The 24,536-nt window shown below is 31.9% G+C and overlaps 2 protein-coding genes across 3 annotated transcripts; both read left to right on the forward strand.

Annotated features, from left to right (window-relative positions):
* Positions 1–8,536: 8,536 nt before the first annotated feature.
* On the forward strand, positions 8,537–11,128 carry LOC132311682 (protein RISC-INTERACTING CLEARING 3'-5' EXORIBONUCLEASE 1-like). Its single transcript, XM_059809716.1, has 2 exons — positions 8,537–8,783; positions 10,363–11,128. Exon 2 carries the CDS (start codon positions 10,372–10,374, stop codon positions 10,987–10,989), a length of 618 nt encoding a protein of 205 aa, XP_059665699.1. The 5' UTR covers positions 8,537–8,783; positions 10,363–10,371; the 3' UTR covers positions 10,990–11,128.
* An 8,624-nt stretch (positions 11,129–19,752) lies between these two features.
* Positions 19,753–24,220, forward strand: LOC132311684 (protein RISC-INTERACTING CLEARING 3'-5' EXORIBONUCLEASE 1-like). 2 transcript variants are annotated; one of them, XM_059809718.1, is made up of 2 exons: positions 19,753–19,868; positions 23,395–24,220. In XM_059809718.1, exon 2 carries the CDS (start codon positions 23,404–23,406, stop codon positions 24,100–24,102), a length of 699 nt encoding a protein of 232 aa, XP_059665701.1. In that variant the 5' UTR covers positions 19,753–19,868; positions 23,395–23,403; the 3' UTR covers positions 24,103–24,220. The 2 variants fall into 2 exon arrangements, with proteins under 2 accessions (XP_059665701.1, XP_059665700.1); XM_059809717.1 differs by lacking the exon at positions 19,753–19,868 and adding an exon at positions 21,683–21,892.
* The last annotated feature ends 316 nt before the right edge of the window (positions 24,221–24,536 follow it).

Consider the following 24,536-nt stretch of genomic DNA (forward strand, 5'->3'; position numbering starts at 1 on the left):
GGTCGCGATACCAAGTCAAGCTTGAAAGTTGTGTAAGAATTTAGGAGGTGGCCAAGTTTTACATTTATAGAAAGCCACTACTACCTTTCTCTATATAAAATATAGATAAGGTGAGTAGGGATCGTCCCAAGGGATTTGATGGTGTATCGAATTGTGAAACTATGGTAATTAGGGTTAGTAGGTCGAGTGATCACACAATTGGTTGGTTGGTTGATTAAGCTAAATTGAATTCAACTAAATAAAATAATATGAGGTAAACAAGAGAGAGAGAGGTCGTAGGGTGTAGAGATCACCACCAAGCAATACTTTTCTATACTACTAACAAGTGATCAATTGAGGGTAATGGATGTGTTGCAATATGATAAGGGTGTGTGTGCATTAGGTTGATTCAATTGGCAAGGATGACAAATCAAGCAAGTATTGTCTAAACATCATGTGAAGAGCACAATATATCTAAACAATAGAGCATATATTGTCTAAACAACATGGGGATAGCACAATAGATCAAAACAAGTCATTAATCCTTCATTAAGCTCACAATCCACATGCAACACAATATTAGAGGAATATGCCATTTGGACTCACAAGCATGGAACATCAAACATCAAGAGTAGATTGTCCTCCCATCTAACATTACACTACCACTACACTAAATCTACACTACTAGCATGAAAATAAAGCTATCTAGACTAGGGGAGAGGCACAAACCATCAAGAATAGGCATAAACCATCAAATGAACCAAAATAGCATTCATTAAGCATATCATCTTGATAATCTCTAGATCTATAGCATCAATACACATAGACATGTATCAAAAACACTAAATCTAGAGATAAGCACATGAATATCCTACTCTAGCATACCTAGACATATGGGTAGAATAGAATAGTCAATTGGAAGCATTAAACCATACAAACCATGAAATAATCAAGATTTATATATACATGAATATCAAGATGTATCATACAACACTAATCCCTCAATAATACACAAGATTAGAGTATAGAAAGCATGTTTAGAGCTAACTCTAGCCCCAAGAAGATGTCTAGCCACTCATGGTAGTGATGATCCAACCCTCAAGGGCTAACTCCATGGCTGCTCCTTGTTGGTGAAGATCTCCTCCAATGGTTGCTCTAGCTTCCTCCCTTCTTCCTCTCCAAGAATAGCCTCCAAGATGATTTTCAATGTGTGACAAGAGACTCTAGAGCCCTTTTTCAAAAAGTGTATCATATTCCTTATATAGGTAGGTCAAATACACCCTATGATGAGCTGTGGTCGTGCAAGGCATATTCTCCAATCATTGGATGAAGGACGGAATAAATGAGCTGGACTTTAACTTTTTCTCGTTGGAGGAAGTTCGATCGATCGAACCTTAACTTGGATCGATCGAAGATGGGTTCGATCGATCGAACTGCATCTTGGATCAATCAAAGTGGTCTAACTTCTCCGGATAAGGACAAGGCTGAGATATTTCGAAGATATTTATGGGGAAAAGGACAAAAGTGGTTGGTAGGCGTACAGCTGTGGATAAGATCAATCATTTGAATAGGACAAAATAGGGTTCGATCGATCGAAGGTGATGTTGGATCGATCGAACTTGGAATTTCAGCAAAGGCCAAGGTTGGATCTATCGAGAAGTACTGTGATCGATCATAGATGTTCGATCGATCGAACTCTAAGTTGGATCGATCGAACTTTTCAGCTGCACAACTTTGATTCCTTTTTGCTCCTTTCTTTCTCCACTTTGCTCCCTCCTTTGGTTTATCTCAGGATTGCTTCAATTAAGCTTCTTATTTGGCTGAGTTAGCTCAATTTTGGGATTAGTGCCTGAAAATATAAATAACACGTAATAAGTCTAAAGCGGCAAAGTAAGATAGATAAATGTACTAGAATACTTAAGCTTAACGGGTTTAAATGCGCACTTTTCAGTGCTCATCACTGATCTGTCTATAAAATATTTTCTTTTCATTTTTCAATGTAACTTCCTTTAAATGAAACTACTCTCTCATTACTGTTTGTGGTGAATGGAATGAATTTAATGGGAGTCAAACTGTCAAGAGGAGAAGTCTCTTTTGGACATGAATCAGATGATTGATTTTTAAAAAATTGCAAACAATATTTTAAATGACAATTGAAGCTCACTTCTCTTCCATGTTATTGGGTTCTCTTGAAGTTGGATTCTGATGCTGCATTTCAAAAGTCTACTGCAGAGGCTACATTTTTCTGTCTTATGGAGAGAGATCAACTTTGATGGTTGAGGCTTTGAAATGGGCTATTGAGTGGAAGATTCCAGCAGCTATTGTTGAAGGTGATTGTGCAATATTGATAACGGCAAATGATCCTCAAGAATCTATTGCAGTGATGAATGAGGATACCAAATTCATATTTATAAGTCTGATTGTACCACATGATTCTTATTTTGTTTCATTGGAAAATCGTCTTCTAGCTTGCTCTAGTTGAACAATAAATAAAAAATACTTGCCCTATTTATTATATGGGACTTGGTGAGGGTGCAACTTGACAGGGCTAATTGGAGCCCAACTGGATTTTTCATGGGCTTAAAGAGTCATTTTTATTTGAGTTGGACTTGGATTGAAAATTCTCAATCCAAACTTAAGTAGGGTTGGGCTTAGCCTAATCTAAATTCGAATTTTTATTTTTATATTTTTTATTTTAAATATTTTATTTATATTTCAAATTATGATCATCCTTTTCTTTCCAATTAACTTTTGTTTGTTTAATTCTACTTATTGTATATTAATACTTCGAAAAATTAATTTCTTAAGAATTTGTTTGTAAGTTCTAATTCAAAACTAATCCAAGATCAACAAAATTTTTAACTAGATTTCTTTAACCTGAGATCAACCTGAAAAATAAAGATTTGCACTTCGATTTCTCTATATGTACTGGCATGTATGTTTGTGCAATAGTGCAAGGTCTATATATATATATTCAAGGCAAGAATGTTAGATTAGAAATCCAAAGGAGTTGATCTAGTTGGAAAAAATTTAGGCTCCGGTGTCTCATGAAGTATCAGGTCTCAAAATCGATTCTTGATAGGTACAAACAATTCCTTAGAAGGTTGGCCTAGTTAGAAAAGACTTGGGCCCTTCATTGGAGAGAGGTGTGATAATGAGTACCAACTAGGGAAAGAAAAGAAAAGAATGTTAGATTAGAAGTTAGAGGTGCGAAGCTGGGTTGAAGAGTATCAACTAGGGAAAAAAAAAGAAAAAAAGAAAAAAATATGTTAGATTAGAAGTTAGGGGTGCGAAGCCGGGCTCCCAAGGTTAACGGGGAGAAACCCAACCGCTGAGCTGCAAAGGTGTTAGCTAAGGTCTTCTATATTTAAAAAGTTAAAACTCTTCCGGATTTGATACCAACATAACCAAAAGAAGGCTTAGGCAGACTTTTCCTAACCCAAGGTAGGGTTCAACCCGAACTTGGGCAACATTTCTTTTGGTGCGGGTTGGGCTAGGATTGATGGTTGAACTCGCTTGAATTTTAGCCGTAATATTACGTCCAAAGTCAAATAAAGCAGAAGTGACAGTATGAAAGCAGCAAAATCTAAGTCACACATAGTCGAATGGGAGCAAGAGTGCACGTGGAGTGTGAGAGCTGGAATGCGCGTGGAACATTAAAGCAGCACTCGTTTTAAAAAATTGTGTGACTTAGGTTACATCTCACATCCCTGACACTTATAAGGATGTGTTCGATCTACATGTGTAAAAGCATTTTGAAAACCGTGAGTGCCGAATAGGCAAATCGGACAACATCCTAACAGTCAGGACATATTTTAATAACCATGAAGGCCAAAGAGTGCAAAGTAGACAATATTGCACAATGTAAATAGGTCCAAATATGATATTGGTGCTCCACTATAATTGTTAGGCTCTCCACTTTCTCTTTCTTCTAACATAAAATTACAATGGAGCTTCTACACCTCAGAAGGTTTGGTTCTTACCATTTATAATACCATTATTGCCCTCTCTATTAGGGTACGTTATGATATTCTTAGCACCAAATATAGAAAAATGGAAGATCTCACCCATGACACAGTGTGACAAGTAGTGTTGTAGAAAACTTGCATATTTATTTGGACATTGTTCAACTGTCTGACTTATGGGATGAGGTCTGGTATCTTAGAACGTGTAGGAGTATATCACAGTTAATCACTGATATATTTTATATTATAATATTTGATATTGGACTTTGGAGTTGGTTGACTAGGTCATATTAAGTTTGTGAATTTTGATCCTACATATTCTATTCTATTTTGTTTTTTATTCAAAACGTGTTAAAAAAAGGGTGGAATGTAAAATTTTGTAATAAATTGTTCTTATAATTATAATGTTCAGATGTTGGAGGAAGTTAATAAAGCAATATTTTTTGTTTTGCACATCCTCATTTAATTGTATTAACAGAGTCATCACCATATACGAGATCTTCCATTTTTTTAAGGCCATTTTTCAAGTAGAGAAAGGTGGCAACGTGAGAAGAGTTATGAAAATTACATTTTGGCCACAAGAATCCTAACCCAAATAGAAAAGGATAATTATGGTAATAAAAATCGTAAGAATTAAACTTGCGTGGTGTAGGGCTGTTTTGTAATTTATTTTAAAAGTTTAAAAAAAATTAGAATACGAATATCAGCTCTCTTAAAATAATTATGCCTATTTCAAAACATAAAAGTATGAGAAAGTAATCTAAAATTACATTAAGCCAATGTAGTATAAGATAATTATATTAAAAAATTAGTGTGGCAATCCTAAATCTCCTCAATCCAAGCTATAAAATTTTAGAATGGATTTGGCTTTGGTCGGTTAGTTTGGATTGAAAGTCGGACTAGAGTTGTGTAGGGATTAAAGGTGCATATATATGGAATCCAAGTGGGTCCCATATGAAACTATCCAATGGTTATACATGCTTGGGTTTATGAAATGGCGTAGCATTTTGGTTTGTATATCATGATTCAAAATTGTGTAACATTTTTACAAATTCCAAAAACATTTCTCAATCATCAGCAGCTTTTGAGAGCATTACTCTAAATTAATCTATCTCAATAACCAAAAATAATAATAAACAAACACACGTGGCAGCAAGGCAGCCGGAGCAACGATCTCGTTCACTTCGTGTTCGGTTGAATACATACATATATATATATATACACACATATATATATATATATATATTTGGCTATTCAGTTTCAAATTCATTTTCCTATATAACTTGTTTTTTGAAATTTGTATGGCACAATTAAAACGTTAGAACGAGTAATTAAAATCCTGACTCCTAGTTAAAAACCAAAAGGCTTGTCTCTTCGGACTTCACGGTCCTCAGTCCTCACCATTACTGTGTTTCATTTTGTGTTATTTAAGAACATTTTGCTTTTTATTCTCCCTAAAATTATAAAAGTAAGTTTCTTGTGTATAATCAAGAAAGAAAAAATCGTATCAACAAGAGATATATGCCTCATTTTTCTTCCACCTGGTAGGCTTTCTTTTCACTTTGTGGGGATTTGTTTTATTGTTTATTATTTCAGTCTTGGAATTTTCTGATAATAATACAACTACAATACATTCAGTTATGTTTTGAAGTACAAAACTGATATTTAAAAATTGGAGATGGAGAAATTTTAAACTAATTTTCTTCATATTTCAATTTCAAGGTTGTTTTGAAGTACTGTGCAAGTGTTCTCATCTCTTCACCTACTTTAGTCCATATCTTATGAGGCTTGAGAGGGTCATATGAGTGAGAAAAATAAAATTGCCTCCTTGGGTCTAATCACCTACCAACCATGATGAACCAAATGATTGAAATTATTGTGGTTAAATTATGGTTAACTTATTTTAGTTTTGTTTACAGGAACTACTTTAATGAGGTGACTAATGACTTACTGAAAAAAGAAAAAAAAAAAACAAAAAAACAAAAAAAAAAACAAAACAATACAAAAACAAAAACAAAAACAAAAACTATTTGAATGAAAAAACCTTTTTTTCACCTTTCTTTAAGTTCAATATTAATCTACCTTTTAGAACAATCGTGTAAAAAATCATTTTCCATTTTCTTTTCTTTGGTCTGTTATTTCTTTTTCATGGTATCATAGTAACGGTCCATGTGCTCACCAATTTTCTTCATTCTTCGTACTTGATGTAAAACTAATTGCTCGAGCCTTTATGGTCTGTTTGGACCGCCAGGAGCCAAACGGGCATGCTGACAGATTTTCTAAGTTGATCTCGAAGTGTGCATTTTTTTTTATCAGAAATGAGAGTTTTTTTTACTGGAAACAAACTAACGAGCAAGACTCACGGCTACACCGTTATGTAACATGTTTTTCGGTAAAATAACATCGTTTAGGGCCTTAAAACAGGATTTTTCGGTCAGAAAGAAAATTGTCGAATATTTCGAACTTCTTGTTCATTATCTAAACAAACCCGAATTGCATTCATATTTTATATTTAGTAATTTTTGTTTTATTATGTTTCTTTCTCTAATTTTTCAGAATTTTTATAGAAAATTTTTATTTTTAGGCTTTTTTCAGATATTAGTATAGTTTCATGTTTAGTTTTCCTTATATTATAAGGATTCAAGTTGCAGTTAATTTCCCTATGGATTAGGTTTTCTTTCATTATAAAGATGTGTAATATAGAGATCAGAATCATTCATTCAATTATCAATGCAAATATGAGATTTTTCTGAAATTATCCTTTATTTTGTGGATTCAAAACACCCCACTCTGTGGATTCAAAGTAAACTGTTCCTTGTGAACAAATTTATCGCTTCCGCTTACGTCAGTTGGTATCAGAGCCTTGATTTACCCTGGGCTAATGACGATTGCTCGTTTTGATAGCACCTAATTTGCCTACGATGATCGCAAAGTGAAGGCCCCTTAGACAGCCATGCATACTCAAGATCGGTTCGTAGCAACTAGTTTTGGAATTCATGGCAACTAGGTTTGTGATTCAGTTCGAGTTAGCTCTGATGATGTGTCTCACAACCAACCGAATATAGGTTGTGTTCCTGTTTATCCACGTAAGCCTCCAGTCTATGCAGATTATTTCGATGATTCTTCCGATAACGAGGAGTTCATATTCAGTGATCGAGGTAGATGCAACAATTGTGAATTTCGTGTAAAACTTGATCTATTTACTTTCAATAGAAGTTTTATTATTGAAAATGTCTTGAAGTGGATTGAAGAAGTTGAAGAATTTTTTGAATGTTTTGATGTACTCGAAAACAAGCAAATTTCGTTTGTTACCTTTAAGCTTAAAGGTTGAGCTTCAACTTGGTGGGAACAAATACAGTTTCATCGAAGGAGAAAAGGATCACATCCTGTTCGGTCGTGGTATAAGATGAAACGGATGTTCATGACTAAATTTCTACCATCAAATTATGAAGAATTGATGTTTCAAAAATATCAAACTTGTCAGAAAAATAATCCACCTATCAAAAAGTCTACAAAGAAGATTTAAAAAAAAAAAAAAAAAAAGGAAGAAGAATAAGAAGAAGAAGAAGAAAGAAAGAAGATAGTGGCACCAAGGATAATAATAATTTTGTTGAGGCAACTACTGATATTATTGAGATTGATCAAGAGAAAAATTATGTTTCTTCACCTATTTTAGTTGAAAATATGAAGTCAATGATGTGAAAACATTAATTCATTTGTCTGAGTTGGTAGATGTAGAAAAGCGCTTTAGCACAATAAAAGAAGAAGATGGAGACAAGGAGTTCAGTGTTGAAATTGAGTAACAAGAATTAATTGATAATCAGTGGGTTAATAAATTTTCCAAATTAATTAGATGTCCAAGTTGGTATGGAAGAATTCGGGCTTCAAGTTGGTGAAGTATATCATTATTTGAGCACATTATAACTAAAGAACTATTTGTCCCGAAAAGTGCCAGTAAAAATACTTTGGAGTCGTGCTTTGTAGGTTCTCATGGAAATGAAAAGTATGATTTTGTGGTAGGTGAGACTTCATGTTATTTGCAGCCAAACTTGAGGATGGAGTTTTTGGAAGTAGAGGGAACTGATATAGGACAGAATTCTAAACAGTTCGACAAGTCCGTTTTTGACAAACTAATAATGTTTTTAGGTGTAAACAAAGTGTTGAGAAAAACTCACTAGATTTAGTTTGTAAGCCATACTAGTTTTCGGTTGAAAACCTTCGTTTTGAGTTCTGAAATTGTTTTTTATCGTCTTATACGATATTGCTAATTATTTTGATCCTTCTTAATAAATTATTTTTATTTTAATTTTTTTGTTACAAATCTGCAATTGGAGACCCATAATTTTTTGGTTACAAATCTGCAATTGTAGACCCATAGCGAGCCTTGGATTAGAAATCTCCAGCAGAGAACGACTTTAGACTGGATAGACAATCAGGTATAGTAAGATTCTCCCAACAATGACACGTCAACAGTCAATCAACTACAGTAACATTATCCCTAACAGTGACATCCAGCTCATTCAACAAGCATCTCTCTCACCTGGAACAAAAGTCATCTTCTTTATTAAAGCAACATCGGACTGAAGAATCTTCTTTAATCATGGGAACAAACGATCTTAGCCGAGAAGTTATCGATCACCTTTTTTTTTATTTTTTGGACCAATATTTTATTGTTTTTATTTTTTATTTTTTTGAAGACGCTCTTGAACTGCCGATAAAAAAAACCCCTCTATCACCTGCTGACCTGCGAGTTCTTGATTTGTATTTTGGAGTAAGTAAACGCCAACACCTGCATGTATTAACTTTATAACAGTGTACAGTAATCTCTCAATCTCAAAGGCAAATTTTCATCTCTTATTGAATTTAACTTTACTTTTATTTATATAATTGTATTCATATTATTTATTATGTTCAACTTCTTTTGTTTGTGTGGCCATTATCAATCAAACGATGTCCATTCTACTTGTTGATATTATTGTATTAGTTATTTCATTATTAAAAGTATTATATTTGTATTCGTGTTCGTGCTGTGAATTTTGTCCTTAATTATTGTCTTTTATTAAATGTGAAATTCTCTTTGCATCGCTCATATAATGTCTATAATTAGTATATTATGTTTTTTTTTTTTTTTTGGTTGAAATTAAGGTTTGGGGTTGACGAAGACCGAATTAAGAAAATGAAGTATGTGCATCGATGGTTCGGGTAAAGGGAAAAATTAGGGTTGGTTTTGGTGCAGCAATTGGACTTCAATAGTAATTTTATGCCATGTTTCTGGAATACTTTTGAATTTATTTATGAATCAAATTTTAGACAAAATAAATAAATAAATAAAAACTAGAAAGAATCCCATAACCTTAGATGAAGAACCAACAAGAGTAATTATCCAGGAAGAGTGATTCTCCTGACGCATCATGACCAAGAGAGGACTAATTTAGATGATGAATTAAGAGGAAGGACAATTTTGTAATTTTATTATTAAAAACTGACTTGGAATGCCACCGGGTATGTATATATTCAAATTGGTCTACTCCTAGTCCGAATCCTACGTGCAACTGTCATGTAATTATCTAAATTGTTGATATTTTATTTGGGCACTAAAGATACCAAAAATAAATATTAAAAGAATTTCTCTATTCATCTTTTTCATTCTGCTACTCCATTGATTCTTTATCTCTCTAACTCACGATTCATCTTTACAATTCTTAATGAACTTTTGAAGTTTTTTTTTTTCTTTTCCTAATCAAATCCCCAAAACTGATACAATATACGGAAGCCAAAATATATATTGAAAATGAAATTAAAAAAAATGAAAAAATACTTTCAATCTTGTTAGGGTTCGTTTTTTTCTCTTCAAGCAAACATATATATATATGTGTGTGTATTTTCCCTTTTGATTTTATGAACCAATAGAGACTTCTCAATGCTTTGTTTTTCCGTCAATTTTGCTAATGCAAAAGAGAGTACAGTGAGTTAAAGAGAGAGAATCAAGGAAGCAGCAGAACGAAATTAGAGAGATAGAGTTGGTTTGTTAAAACATTTTCAGCTTCTTTTCATATATTTATTTTTGATATCTTTAGCGTGCAAATAAAATATCAACGATTTAGGTAATTAGTGACAATTACATGTAGGATTCGGATTATGAGTAGGCCAATTTGATCGGACAGAGTATCATTACTCATATATATATATATATATATATATATATATATATATATATATATATATATATATATATTTATTTATATTTGGAAGGTGTTCTTTGTCAAGTAGTAAACCATTTACATCTGATCAAATTTGATAGTAAATGGATTGCTCTTTTAATTATACTGTATTCATTCTTCCAAAATAGTCATTAATTGTATGATATTCATCTTTTGAATCCTCATGGATTATTTCTTCTGTTATATTTTTATTACAGACTGAAAACATGAAAATGATCAACTTTATAATGGGTGATGGAAAAGTTGTGGAAACAACACTCATAGATGAAGAAGATAAAGGCTTGCATTCCGATTCAGATGAGGAAGATGATGAAACCAAGCTAAAAAGGGGCCTCGATCAACTTTGGGATTGTTTAATCAGAGAGGGAGATCAAAAAATCGTTGGATTTGACCTCCAATGGAGGAACTTGGGAGATAGATTAAAAGCGAAAATGCATTTGGTGTTGTGCACAAATGTTACTTGTGTCATCATAGATTCACAGTATCTACGTTACGAAATTGTGAAGAATTTTCTTGCTCTCAAGGATGTAACTTTTGTCGGAATTCATATTGCTGATGACCTTGTTAAGCTTAAGAATCTCCATGGAATTGTGTTCAGAAATGTGGTCGACCTTAGTGAGCACGCAGCTAATCTTTTCAAGAGACCAAGGTATAAATCATTCAGTTTATCAGAATTGGCAGCAAGTGTTACTTATCAACATAATCTGATTATAAAAGACAAGCCAGCAAGTGTTGCTTATCATAATAATCTGAGCAAGGAGTATGCAGCAATCGAGGCTTATGCTTTATTCAATATTGGGAAGAATTTACTTGGAAGAGATTAAAAGGGTTCCATTTATGGTTCCTTTTGATTACTGATTAGTGTCGTTTTCATTTGGGCTGTGTGCTTTATAGACTGATCTGTCTTTAAATATTTTGCTTCCTTTTGAATGAAACTACTCTCTTATTATTGTTTGTGGTGAATGGCATGAATTTATTTGAAGGCAGAGGAGTTTATTTTGGAAATCAACCAATGATTTGTACTTATTTTATTTTTTCATGTTTTATATATTGAATGTTTTATTTGCGAAAATAATTTTTTTGCGAGATAATTATTTTTATTTCCATCTAATATATATTTTTTCAAGTCTGTCTTTATTGCTTATGGATAAGACGAGTAAAAAAAAAAATATTTGCCCTGTCCTTAGGTTTTGTTAACTTTGCTCTAACATTACTTTCTCTTAGTCAATTATTAAAATTCAAAAGTCAACTAATTTGATTTTGGCTCCAAAATTTTGTTTTCAACCAATCACCACCAGTATAGATACATACATTACATATATGTGTATATATATATACCTTACAGAGTGAGAGTTTTGGAGAGAAAGATGCACAGTTATCATATCCATGCCTACAAGCAGAACTCTTGGTACCGGTACAAGGCGTGGATGCGGTGGAGGGCAATTACGGCCATCGGGGTAGGCGGAGCAAAAGCCACTAACAAAGATATACGTGGTTCAATGCTAAGAACAACATTTATGGACAAAGGGCCACTAAGGACTATATTTCTATTATTTAGATATATATTAAGAGAATATGAAAGGTGTACAATGGTTAAAAAAATGTACTGTAATTGGTGGAAGATTTTGCTCCAGTATAATATAAAAATATTTAATGGAATCTCAAGCTCAAATTCCATTAAGTTGTGGTTATGTATTGGGTGAACAGTATGGATTCCCAAAACTAGTAAATTTTTTTATTATTTATTTATGTATTTATAAAATAAAAAGGATGTGAATATTAAATTAAAATTGGGGTAAAATAATAAAAACAAATGATTGCTAACTTTGACTAGGGTTACAGAGCACTTTTTTTTTTGAAGTTTAACCCGTGAGCAGTAAAGATAAACCCTGAGGAGTTGTGAGAGCATTTTATCCAAAATAAAAAATATAAATAAAAATATAAATAAAATGGGCAAATGACTTGGCGGTGGAAGCAATTATAAAATATTTTAAGAATCAAGTATCACATTTAGACTGATAAGTTTACATGACCGAATTATACCATTGGCTTAAAAAAATTCCAACACATTTTAAATGGAAAATGAAATTCAAACAAGTACCAAAGAAGTAGTTAAGTTACAATTTACTACTCAAGATTCAACACCTTATTCTCTAGTGATTCCAATCTAGCAAGTATGGATACTTCTACTAGAGCAATGTACCGGTATTAAATACATGTCGGACATCAATACTCCTCAAATATTCGTAAATATATATCCGATACTTCTTAAACATGTCTATAATTTTAAAAAACATTTTTTAAATTTCTAACACGTATCCGATACTTCTCATATACTTCGGCCACGTATGCAATACATCTCAAATACTTCATAACACATTTTTCACTAGTTTTAAATATTAAAATGTAAATTTTTCAACAATAACAACATAGGAAAATTGTTAAGAAAAGTTCAAAATTTAGTAAGTGATGACAAAATATGGTTATTTTCATATCTTATGAAATGAACTCTAATATTATATTAATGATTGAATTTAGATTAATAATATTATAGAAAATTAATTAAAAATATATAATAAATGTATTTATATAACTATTATTTTTTGTCGTATCTCGCCGTACTCATATTCTATTATTTTAAAATTTATCGTATCACCGTGTCTATATTGTAATTTATCTACACCCGTATTCGTATCTGTGCTTTCCAGATTCCAATTATTCATATAGTGAATAAATATGCAAAAATTTGAATATTAATTTTTATTAATAGAAATTAACAATCATGAAATTTGTACCGTCAGTCACTACACATATACGCGCGCGCGCGCGATGATCATGTGTCAGCAGAATTGGCTTATGAAGCTAGTGAGCAATCTCAAGCTCAAGGAGAAGCCAGCTATGATGAGAAAGAGATGATGATTTCATGATTTAGATTTTAAGGTTTTGTTGAGGTCTCTCCAAATATTTCTTTTCGCAAGAGCAAGGAGCAGGAGTAGAGTAGAGTAGAGTAGAGTAGAGTAGAGTAGATTAGTAGTCTGAGTACAAGCTCTGTACTGAAAATTAACAGTAAAGAAATTTTCAATTAAAATTTGGGAGGAAGATTTAAGCCAAAAAGTTAAATACTTTTCCTGTTTCTACTAAATTAATCATTTATAGGATTTAATGACGGAGTAGAAGTATGTGGTGAGCTTTGCAATCGACCAACTTTATAATTTGAGAAAGGGTGAAGGAACTAACTAAAGAAATTAAAAGATAAAAATAAATAATTAAGTTCGCCCAAAGTCAATTTTCTGAATATATTTTAAACTCTAAGAATAGTTGGGAATAATGATTTCTACTTTAAAATTAGTACCAAAAAACAAAAAAATTTCATTCCACTTTCTTTTATTTCATTCCACCACACCAAACTAACTCTAAACATAACGGTTACAATTCAAATTAGTATTTGTGAGGTATTTTAATTTACAATTGCCACCAGGGCATAATAGCGTTGACAGGAATTCAGAGGTAAGTTCTTGAGGTCCTGCTTTTGAATCGCAGTTCTGACTTGAATGGTGCGTGTATTGTGAAGTCGATACAAGTACTATGAGGAAAAAAAAAAAAAAAATTACAATTTACTAGTCAAAATTCGTCTTTCAAGATTTTTAATGCTAAATTTTATGTTCGTAAAACACCACCTACTCTCTGTTGATTCTAATTACGAAGACATTTTAAATTGGGTAAATTACACTTACCTCCTCTGAGGTTTTGGCAAATCTCACGGGTAGAGTGTTTGAGGTTTATTACTCTGACATCCTTTAGGACTATAAAAAGTTAATTATACTCTTATATGTAATATATTTTTATAATACAAAATATGTTATATATATATATAAAAATATATATATATATAAAATAAAAAATAAAAGTCAATTTTCTATCTCATCCTCTTATTATTTTCTCTCTCCTCTCCGCCACCGTCACCCCCTCCCAAAAAAATTATTGTAAATAAATATAAAAAAATTAGTGTAAGGGCAACTTGATCATTTTATGAAATTTTTTTATAAGTTTTGATGAAGAAGGAGGTTGTTAAACATACACCTAAATCTCAAGGGAGGTCAAATCAATAAATCTGAAATGCTCCATGTGTGTGAGATTTGCCCAAACCTCAGGCACAAGAAGAACGTGTAGAATTTTTAAACATGAGCTCACTTAGATTTATTTTTATTGAATTTCAATAGTTTAATTTTTTAATATATTATATTTCTTTCTTCAATTAGATTCCTTTTTATTGAATTTTAGTAGTTTAATTTTTTTATGTTATATATTTTCATCTCTAATTAAATTTCATTTTATTGAATTTCAATATGTATTTCGTACTACTATATTATTATTATTAGTATTTCTTTTTATTATAATTTTATTATAAAATAACGTACTCAAATCTTTAATGTACGAAACACAATAGTAATCTACTAAAACTCTTTGTACTTTTAAACGCAATAAAAGGATTGAGATCAAGAGAAGAAATATTTAGGGATCGACCTCACCATGAACCTTATACTATGGTTAACTGTTCAACCTTGGAATTTCAATAATTATGTATCATATGGAATTAAACTCAATAACATTCGTTTAAATTAGATTTAAAGAAAGATGTTCTATGAATTTCAATTAACTATAACCTATCTTCGGTTGGCACGAATTATCCACCTACCTACTTGAGGAGCTGTGGTATGCACGAAATTCTGAAAAGCTGAGACTAAAGTCCTTGCTAATAGAACATCATTCACGGGTACTTGTGGATTATCTTCTACCTCTTTATCTTAGCCTTGTCCTAGTGAAACCCTACCAGTTGGGATAGCCCTTCACCTGATCACTCTTCAACTTCATTCGGATCTATCACTTCACATAGTCCTTAAGCACGGTACTATAAAAGCAACTACACGATCAAAACAATGATACATGAAATAGTTCAATCCACGAGCTATGGCACTCACACTATCCGTTCAATAAGAACTAAAACATTCATAAACATAGGAGTGATCAAACCCCTCACATACGTGGGTCAAAACCTTCCGTAACCCAACACACAGCATTGCCCTGAAACCTCAAACTCATCAACAACGAAACAAACTAGTCGTACATACATCCACTCCCTAGTGGATGAATGACCATAACATAGACCTAAACGTGCAACTACGTCCCAAAATAGGATCATAACTATCGTACTCGAATAGATGCCATCACATTATATAACACATGCTTTCGTAGATAATAAACACTTTAACAATTAGATACGTAGTCAATTAAGCATGTTTTCATCAACAGTAAACAATTAACAAGTAAACACATAACAAATCAAGCATGTTTTCACATTCAACAAACAATAAACTTAATAACAATGAACGCATTATCATATAGCATGCACACATTCAATTACTAATTCATGAATTCCAAAGTTAACTAACACGTAAGTACATAACAATACAACATAATCTTGAACTAACAAGTAATAGCCACATAAGTAAGCAATGTTATCAAACCCAATTCTAACTCCTCTAGGTCAACCCTACCCGTCGTCCTTAGGTTTTCGAACCTAAGGCTCTAATACCAAATTTGTAACGATCTGAACTCGGGGGGTCCGAATCGCTAATCGAGTCCATAACTGAACCCAAGGAAACACTAGGGGTAAAATGGTCTTTTATAATATCAAAGGATAATATGTCCTTAAATTAGTCAAATGAAGTTCAAAACAATTATTCTAGTCATTCCATGACATTCAAAGAGGTTTCTATGGTCATTTGTAATGATTTCCCAAAAGGGCCCTTACTCGGTTCAAGGGGAATTCTGACACTGTTCCATTAAAACAATCGTATTTCCCAACATGAATGGAATTTGAAGATGAGGTTAGTCTCATTGGAAAGCTAACTCCAAATTATTGAAAATTGACTCAAGAATGACCATATTTGGGTTCGAAACAAAGAAGTTATGACCACACGAAATTAGGTGATCCAAGCTGACAAAGCTGTGAAAGGCAAAAAAGTGTACTGGAGGACTTGAACCAGTTCCCAATTCCTGGTACCGGTTCCATATGGGTAGAATGCCCAAACGTGAACCAAAAACACCCTTGAACCGGTTCTAGAAGACCGGAACCTTGAAAATGCCCAAAAAAACCTAAATTTAAGCACTTATGTACATGGGTACTTCCTTGGTCCCTTGGTGACCTTATTTAAAGTCTAAACCAATCCCCAAACATGCAATTAATGGTGTGTAAAATATAATTAAACTACGATGCCTTCAATTAAACTAAATACGAGTCTAATACATTGTTTAAAGATCGAATTATACAAATCTCATTTTTATGCAATTTCCAAGGAATTAAATACAAAGATTGAGACCTCCATGGCCAAAATTGCATAGCTTCAACAAAAATGAAATCCTAACTATATCAATATCCATGGATACATATCATTCACTAGCTTATCTCCAAATTTCTGAAAAAATGTTAATAATAATAAGGTGAACTCAACAACTCAGCAGAAAAAGCCAAAAGTACATTCCTAAAAATCCCGTAAGCCACAACCAAAGAAAAGGAGATTAAGAAAAGGGATCATGGGAATATAAGCCATATCATCATACCTGAATTTCACAAATTCACAAACCATTCCATCACACATGAAATGCAAATGCCCCCTTCTTCCTTTCCAACCCAACCTCACTAAAACCTTCATAACCATCACATTAACTTACAACACAAACCAACATCTCACTTCCTAACCTTCTCTTCCACATCAAACCTTCATCCTCTCAACTCACCCCATGCCAAAAATATGCACATCATACTACCATTCATCAATATACAAATCATGATTTACATCATAATCGTCATATCAAAACATCCAAACATAAAAAATAAAAAATAAAAAAATCAATCATATAAATCATACTTTCACATTTTCTCAAAGGAAAATAACATACTTGGCACAAATATAAGAAACCATTATATTCTCAACCCAAAACAATTAAATCAACATTATCTCATGCTTAACATCACAACTAAACTTTACAAACTAAGCATGCTTCACAACATCAAAATTTCCATGTAAGAAAGCACATAGAAACTCACTAAAACTATAGGATTTGTAATTTAAACTTTCCCTACCTCAATGAACCAAGCCAAACAAAGCCTAAGGCCTCCCAAAATTCGAAATCCTTCCAAATGCAAGCAAGAGTGGTCTTAAATGAAAGCCTATAATATGATAAGCAACTTTCTCTTCTTTGATCTTAGCCAAATCTCACTCTAAACCCCCAAAAAAATGAGTTAAAGTATGAAATATATATATAAGCATGCATATAGATTTAGAGAGAGAGGGAGAAGACTAGAGAGAGAGAAAAACCAAAAATGAGGAGGAAAGGGGTGGGCTTGGCTTGTCTTCAAATTATTTCCAAGGCCAAAAATGTGCCATATATGTCAAAATTTGGTAGGGTTACTAATGTGTGCAAGTTACCATCATAACCTTGTCCTTCCTCTACAATTCTAACCTTTTCCAATAAATATCTTCTCTAATGCATAGCTACACATATATGTATATGCATGTGAAATGATTACAATGCCCCTCACTTAAAATGAGAAAACCGGGAAAAGTTCCTGAGTCCGAAAATCGTCCCAACTTCAGAAAAATTATAAAAATAGTCCCGTCACCTCTAAATAACTTAAAATAATTAAAATACACTTCTAAAACTCTAGACTTAAGAAAATGACCAAAACAACCCTCGAGGCTCGCATGGCACGCAAAACAAGGAGCAAAAAAAATAAAATAAATAAATAATTCGAAAATAAAAAAATCCGAGAAATTGCAAAAATGGAAAAATGGGAAACGTCACAAAAATTATGTTGCTTCACCTATTGTAGTTGAAAAATATGAAGTCAATGATATGAAAACATTAATTCCTTTGCACGAGTTGGTAGATACAGAAAAGTGCCTTATCACAACAAAAAAAGAAGATGGAGACAAGGAGTTTGATGTTAAAATTGAATAACAAGAATTAATTGATGATCAGCGGGTTAATAATTTTTGCAAATCAGATGTCCAAGATGGTATGAAAGAATTCGGGTTTCAAGTTGGTAAAGTATCATTATTTATGCAAATTATAACTGAAGAATTATTTATTCCGGAAGGTGCCAATGAAAATACTTTGGAGTCATGCTTTGTAAGGTTCTCATGGAAATGAAAAAGTATGATTATGTGGTAGGTGAGACTTCATGTTGTTTGCAGCCAAACTCCAGGACGAGTTTTTTTTAAGTAGAGGGGATTGATATAGGACAGAATTCTCAAAAGTTTGACAAGTAGTTCAACAAGTCCGTTTTTGACAAACTAATAGTAATTTTTGGGTAAAAACAACATATTGAGAAAAATCCACTAGAATTAGCTTGTGAGCTATGTTAGTTTTCGGCTAAAAACCTTCGTTTAAGGCTTCAAAATAGCGTTTTATCGTCTTATACGAGAATGCTAATTATTTAGGGATTTTTGTTCAATACTTTAATGAACTCGGATTACTTTAAAATTTTAGATTTAGCATTTGTTATTTATTAGGTTTCTTATTCTATTTTTTCGAATTTTTTAAAGACAATTTATTTGTATACTTTTTCTAGGATTAGTTTCCTTAAAGGATTAAATTTTAGTTTCTTTCTAGTGGTAGGTTTTTTTCATTATTAATATCAATGTATTGCAAGAACAAAATTTAACATTTTATCAATAATATTTCAGAATTCTTTATAAATTTATCTCATATTTTGTGGATTCAAAACATCATACTTTGTGGATTCAAAATACCAAAATTATCTCACCCACATTATTAAATTATTTAACTAAGCCCTTACATTATTATTTGATATAAATTATCATTTATACCATATATCGATGTATGTTGATTAATATGTATTGATGTATGTTGATTTTTATTCTTTTTTATTTTTTTATTCTGGCTTTACGATGAAACAACACTATACAAAAAAAACATATGATAGAAACCAACCAAAGCCATCATAAGACATGGACGCAAAGATTCTACAATCACACAGCATTCCATGGCCCAACCAAAGCAAAGGCCCATAATCAACTGGTAAAAATTAATTGCAGGCCACAAATATGGTTTTAAAACTGAACCGAATTGAACATCGGCCCATTTAACATGTCCACCGTTGATTAACATGTGCAAGTTTGAAAGAAATGATTTTGTTGTATCTGATTAGCGAGACTTGGATTAGAAATCTCCAGCACAGAAAGACTCGATAGTCAATCAGTTACAATAAGATTCTCCCAACAATGAGACGTCAACAGTCAATCAACTACACTAACATTATCCCTAACAGTGACACATCCAACAAGCATCTCTCACCACCACCAAACACCTGGAACAAAAGTTGTCTTCTTTATTAAAGCAACATCGGACTGAAGGAACTTTTCAAAAAAAAAACATCGGACTGAAGAATCTTTAATCATGGGAACAAACGATCTTAGCCGATTACCTATCACTTTTTTTTTTTTTTTTTTTTTTTTTACCTATATATATATACATATATATATATATATATTTTAAGACTATCACTTGAACTGCCTATAAAAAAAACCCTCTAATATTTGTATTTTGGAGTAAGTAAGCGCCAACACCTGCAAGTATTAACTTTAGAACAGTGTGCAGTCATCTCTCAATCTCGAAGGCAAGTTTTCATCCCTCTTAAAATAATTAAAATACACTTCTAAAACTCTAGACTTAAGAAAATGACCAAAACAACCCTCGAGGCTCGCATGGCACGCAAAACAAGGAGCAAAAAAAATAAAATAAAATGAAATAAATAAATAATTCGAAAATAAAAAAATCCGAGAAATTGCAAAAATGGAAAAATGGGAAACGTCACAAAAATTATGTTGCTTCACCTATTGTAGTTGAAAAATATGAAGTCAATGATATGAAAACATTAATTCCTTTGCACGAGTTGGTAGATACAGAAAAGCGCCTTATCACAACAAAAAAAGAAGATGGAGACAAGGAGTTTGATGTTAAAATTGAATAACAAGAATTAATTGATGATCAGCGGGTTAATAATTTTTGCAAATCAGATGTCCAAGATGGTATGAAAGAATTCGGGTTTCAAGTTGGTAAAGTATCATTATTTATGCAAATTATAACTGAAGAATTATTTATTCCGGAAGGTGCCAATGAAAATACTTTGGAGTCGTGCTTTGTAAGGTTCTCATGGAAATGAAAAAGTATGATTATGTGGTAGGTGAGACTTCATGTTGTTTGCAGCCAAACTCCAGGACGAGTTTTTTTTAAGTAGAGGGGATTGATATAGGACAGAATTCTCAAAAGTTTGACAAGTAGTTCAACAAGTCCGTTTTTGACAAACTAATAGTAATTTTTGGGTAAAAACAACATATTGAGAAAAATCCACTAGAATTAGCTTGTGAGCTATGTTAGTTTTCGGCTAAAAACCTTCGTTTAAGGCTTCAAAATAGCGTTTTATCGTCTTATACGAGAATGCTAATTATTTAGGGATTTTTGTTCAATACTTTAATGAACTCGGATTACTTTAAAATTTTAGATTTAGCATTTGTTATTTATTAGGTTTCTTATTCTATTTTTTCGAATTTTTTAAAGACAATTTATTTGTATACTTTTTCTAGGATTAGTTTCCTTAAAGGATTAAATTTTAGTTTCTTTCTAGTGGTAGGTTTTTTTCATTATTACTATCAATGTATTGCAAGAACAAAATTTAACATTTTATCAATAATATTTCAGAATTCTTTATAAATTTATCTCATATTTTGTGGATTCAAAACATCATACTTTGTGGATTCAAAATACCAAAATTGTCTCACCCACATTATTAAATTATTTAACTAAGCCCTTACATTATTATTTGATATAAATTATCATTTATACCATATATCGATGTATGTTGATTAATATGTATTGATGTATGTTGATTTTTATTCTTTTTTATTTTTTTATTCTGGCTTTACGATGAAACAACACTATACAAAAAAAACATATGATAGAAACCAACCAAAGCCATCATAAGACATGGACGCAAAGATTCTACAATCACACAGCATTCCATGGCCCAACCAAAGCAAAGGCCCATAATCAACTGGTATAAATTAATTGCAGGCCACAAATATGGTTTTAAAACTGAACCGAATTGAACATCGGCCCATTTAACATGTCCACCGTTGATTAACATGTGCAAGTTTGAAAGAAATGATTTTGTTGTATCTGATTAGCGAGACTTGGATTAGAAATCTCCAGCACAGAAAGACTCGATAGTCAATCAGTTACAATAAGATTCTCCCAACAATGAGACGTCAACAGTCAATCAACTACACTAACATTATCCCTAACAGTGACACATCCAACAAGCATCTCTCACCACCACCAAACACCTGGAACAAAAGTTGTCTTCTTTATTAAAGCAACATCGGACTGAAGGAACTTTTCAAAAAAAAAACATCGGACTGAAGAATCTTTAATCATGGGAACAAACGATCTTAGCCGATTACCTATCACTTTTTTTTTTTTTTTTTTTTTTATATATATACATATATATATATTTTAAGACTAACTATCACTTGAACTGCCTATAAAAAAAACCCTCTAATATTTGTATTTTGGAGTAAGTAAGCGCCAACACCAGCAAGTATTAACTTTAGAACAGTGTGCAGTCATCTCTCAATCTCAAAGGCAAGTTTTCATCCCTCTTATTGAATTTAACTTTACTTTTATTTATATTATTGCAATCATATTATTTATTATGTTCAACTTCGTTTGTTTGTGTCATTATCAATCAAATGATGTTCATTCTACTTGTTGATATTATTGTATTAGTTATTTCATTATTAAAAGTATTATATTTGTATTCGTGTTGGTGTTGTGAATTTTGTCCTTAATGTCTTTTATTAAATGTGAAATTCTCTTTGCATCGCATTCCATCAAGTACATGTCAATTTATAGATTGAGAATTCTTGTATGTAAATTTGATAAATTTCTCCAACATATACCATATATTGCCTTTGTCCTCTTTTTGGGTTTTTTAGTCAGACATGTGTTTTATAATATGGACTTCAATAGTAATTTTATGCCATCTTTATGGAATACTTTTGAATTTATTTATGAATCAAATTTTAGAAAAATAAAAAAAACTAGAAAGTTTTGAAGAAAAACCTAACAAGTGATTTTCCTGACGGATGACCAAAGAGAGGACTAATTTAGATAAAAGAATTAAAATGAAGGACAATTTCGTAATTTTATTATTAAAAACTGACTTGGAGTGCCACTGTGTCGGAGACCTTTTGTTTTTTTATAGTGCCGGAGTCTAAATTGCTCCCTACATGTTAATAATTTTATATAAAATAAGAAAGAATTAATTTCAAAACTTGATTAGTTAATAATTGGAGGAAATAAAAATAACATAAAAAATTGTATCAATTAAAGGGTAATAAAAATGTTCTTTTCACCAAATAGTCTAATTGAATTAGTAAATTAGTTTAGTAATTAAAATGTTAGTGGATTTAACTTGGAGTAGAATTCATTCTCTGACATTAATAAGCGGTGCTGCTCTCACCGAAGGCGGTGGACCAACTTATTTTTTTGATGCATTGTAGTTACATTTCAATGCATCGTTGGATATAAATCAATCAATGAATCACTTTTTATTGTTAAGTTTCAAATACATTTTCCTTTATAAATTTATTCAACTTAATTTTCTTTTTCTTTTTTTACCTAAATCGAAACCCCTCACCTATTTCCATGTTCTCAAATTTCAACAATTAGATGCATATATATATATATATATATATATATATTATTGAAGTGGTCCCATGCTAAACCATTTGATGGTTATAAACGTTTCGGTTTATGTAATAGGATTGTTCTTCAGTCAGAGAATTATGATTATTTTTTGAAAAACTAAAAAGTTAAATCAAAGAGTAATGATAGGAGAGTAAAGATTGATGTTGTGTATTAATGATATTACTGGTGTGTATATTTATATACTGTATAATGTATATATTTGGAAGGTGTTCTTTGTGAAATAGTAAACCATTTACTTATGATCAACTTTGATGGTAAATGAATTGCTCTTCTTATTATACTGTATTCATTCTCCCAAAATAGTCGTTAATTCTATGATATTCATCTTTTGAATCCTGGTGGATTATTTCTCTTCTGTTATATTTTTATTACAGACTGAAAACATGAAAATGATCAACTTTTTAATGGGTGATGGAAAAGTTGTGGAAACAACACTCATAGATGAAGCCAAGCTAAAAAGAAGGTGCCTCAATTCAGATGACTCAGATGAACAATATGAAGAAGATGAACACCAATATTATGATTCAGATGAGGAAGATGAATACCCATCGTACCAGTCAGATGAAGCCAAGCTAAAAAGAGGCCTTGATCGACTTTGGGCTTGTTTAATGAGAGAGGGAAATCAAAAAATCGTCGGATTTGATCTCCAATGGAGGAACTTGGGAGATATATTAAAATCGAAATTGCATTTGGTGTTGTGCACAAATGTTACTTGTGTCATCATAGATTCAAAGTATCTAGGTTACGAAATTCTGAAGAATTTTCTTGCTCTCAAGGATGTAACTTTTGTTGGAATCCATATTGGTGATGACCTTGTTAGGCTTAAGAATCTCCATGGAATTGTGTTCAGAAATGTGGTCGACATTAGTGAGCACGCAGCTAATATTTTCGAGAGACCTAGGTATAAATCATGCAGTTTATCAGAATTGGCTGATGAAGTGAGTGGTCTGGAGCTGAAAGAGAAGCCAGCAAGTGTTGCTTATCATAATCTGAGCAAGGAGTGTGCAGCAATTGATGCTTATGCTTTATTCACTATTGGGAAGAAGTTGCTTGGAAGAGTTATGGGTGCTTTAAAATACTGAATAGTGTCGTTTTCATTTGGGCTGTGTGCTTTGTAGACTGATCTGTCTTTAAATATTTTGCTTCCTTTTGAATGAAACTACTCTCTCATTATTATTATTATTATTATTATTATTATTATTTGGTGGTGAATGGCATGAATTTATTTGAGGGCAAACGAGTTTATTTTGGAAATCAACCAATGATTTATACTTATTATATTTTTTCATGTTTTATATACTGAATGTTTTATTTGCGATAGTAATATATATTTTTTTTAGGTCTCTCTTTATTGCTTATGGATATAAAGAATAAAAAACAAAAATTGTCCTGTCTTTAGGTTTTGTTAACTTTGCTCTAACACCACTTTTTCTTAAGTCAACTATTAAAAATCCAAAAGTCAATTATTTTAAAAATAAAATGTCAAAATTACCCTTCTCACCACTTAATTCAATTT

The sequence above is a fragment of the Cornus florida genome, unplaced genomic scaffold, assembly GCF_030987335.1.
Source record: "Cornus florida cultivar Cherokee Brave unplaced genomic scaffold, ASM3098733v1 CherokeeBrave_3.0.0_Hap2_Chr06, whole genome shotgun sequence".
Lineage (NCBI taxonomy): Eukaryota > Viridiplantae > Streptophyta > Magnoliopsida > Cornales > Cornaceae > Cornus > Cornus florida.

Excerpts from the sequence above, each read along its gene's own strand:
- LOC132311682 (XM_059809716.1), top strand. The coding sequence starts at position 10,372 with ATGAAAATGATCAACTTTATAATGGGTGATGGAAAAGTTGTGGAAACA.
- LOC132311684 (XM_059809718.1), top strand. The coding sequence starts at position 23,404 with ATGAAAATGATCAACTTTTTAATGGGTGATGGAAAAGTTGTGGAAACA.